Source organism: Chelonia mydas, chromosome 5 (assembly GCF_015237465.2).
Source record: "Chelonia mydas isolate rCheMyd1 chromosome 5, rCheMyd1.pri.v2, whole genome shotgun sequence".
Taxonomy (NCBI): domain Eukaryota; kingdom Metazoa; phylum Chordata; order Testudines; family Cheloniidae; genus Chelonia; species Chelonia mydas.
In genome coordinates this window covers 110,400,128-110,401,908 of record NC_051245.2, presented here as the reverse complement: position 1 = coordinate 110,401,908, position 1,781 = coordinate 110,400,128, and the positions used below count along the sequence as shown (strand labels likewise).

The 1,781-nt window shown below is 41.8% G+C and overlaps 1 protein-coding gene across 1 annotated transcript; it reads left to right on the top strand.

Moving 5' to 3' along the window:
• Positions 1–369: 369 nt before the first annotated feature.
• LOC119566695 (interferon beta-like) lies at positions 370–1,781 on the top strand. Its single transcript, XM_037903089.1, has one exon. It carries the CDS (start codon positions 1,206–1,208, stop codon positions 1,779–1,781), a length of 576 nt encoding a protein of 191 aa, XP_037759017.1. The 5' UTR covers positions 370–1,205.

The following is a 1,781-nucleotide window of genomic DNA, read 5'->3' as shown; positions in this document are numbered from 1 at the left end:
AAAAAACAATACATCCACTGCGTTCCCTTCATCCACAGAACCAGTAATCTCATCATAGAAGGCGATTAGATTAGTCAGGCATGACCTTCCCTTGGTGCATCCATGCTGACTGTTCCTGATCACTTTCCTCTCGTGTAAGTGCTTCTGGATTGATTCCTTGAGGACCTGCTCCATGATTTTTCCGGGGACTGAGGTGAGGATGACTGGCCTGTAGTTCCCAGGATCTTCCTTTTTCCCTTTTTTAAAGATTGGCACTACATTAGCCTTTTTCCAGTCACCCGGGACTTCCCCCATTCACCATGAGTTTTCAAAGGTAATGGCCAATGGCTCTGCAATCACAGCCGCCAATTCCTTTAGCACTCTCGGATGCAACGCGTATATTAATTGCTCATCCTGTTTTATGAATTCTTCTCAATTTTTTACTCCTGTCAGCTACTTGGAGTGATCAACAGGACATGATTTTCACACCTGTCAGCTTCATCTATTCCTGAGTTCCACTGTGTATATTAAGACCTGGAAATAACAATGAGTTAAGGTGTCATTTTCTCAGAGCACTCTCTCTCTTATGGTTTCACAGAAGGAAGATGCCAATAGTTTGTGCTGTCTAGATTTTAAATGTGCCTTCAAAACAGAGGAAATCATTAAAGTTGAGATTTGCCAAATATTTTTCGGAGACCTAACCCTTTCCGCCGACATTTACTTCTTCAATGCCTAGCAAACTTTAAATATTCCTAAACAATTTCTGTCTCTCAAATGAAGGAGGTAATGAATGGCAAGTGCACTGTCTGACCAATTGGAGGTCTTTTCTGTACCACTGTGGAATTGTGGCTGACCTTCTTCAATTACAGAAATTAAAATATGACAAAATGCCTGTATGTCAGGGGTGGTCACTTTCACGCACACACAAAAAGAAAGAAAGAAAGAAAGAAAGAAAGAAAGAAAGAAAGAAAGAAAGAAAGAAAGAAAGAAAGAAAGAAAAAGGAAATGTGGTAAAAGAACTAGAAAACAGCAAGAAGAACAGAAAGAAAAATTCTGAAACCTTCAAGAAGGAAAATCTTGTAAACAGAAAATGATCAAAGAAACATTCTCCAACCAAATACTTAAATTCCGAGACAAAAAGGAAAGACACAGCAGTCTACGTAGGACCCTCAGCGAACTCCAGGCTCAAGGTTCCACACAAAGCAAAGGAGCGTATAGACATCATCATGACCACCAGGTTTTTGCTGCACATTTGCCTCATACTGCTCTTCTCCACTGAAATCTCATCTCGGCTCTGTACCATGCTTCACTTCCAGCAGAACAAAGTGAACAAAGAGAGCTTAGAGCTTCTGCAGAAAAGGAGCGGAAATTTCCCCTCACAATGCATAAATGAAAGGGCAGCTTTCAAGCCCACCCAGGATATTGTCCAACTTTCAGTGGCCCAGAAGGAGAATGCCAAGGTGGTAATTCAAGAGATCCTCCAAGAGATCTTCAACATCTTTAGCAAAAACCTCACCCAAAGTGCCTGGGATGCCACTTCCATAGTCAGGTTCCAAAATGGCCTTTACCAGCAAATTCAGCAGCTGGAGGCATGTTTGAGAGCACAGATGGAGAAGGAATTAACCAACTCGGAAAGTCAGGACCTCCAGATCACCAGTCAGAGTGTGAAACAATACTTTCAGGGGATAGATGCTTTCTTGAAAGAAAAGGATTACAGCCTGTGTGCCTGGGAGATCATTCGCATGGAAATACCCAGATGTTTTGTATTGATTGACAAACTCACTCGACGGCTGAGTAACTAA

Excerpts from the sequence above, each read along its gene's own strand:
- LOC119566695 (XM_037903089.1), top strand. The coding sequence starts at position 1,206 with ATGACCACCAGGTTTTTGCTGCACATTTGCCTCATACTGCTCTTCTCC.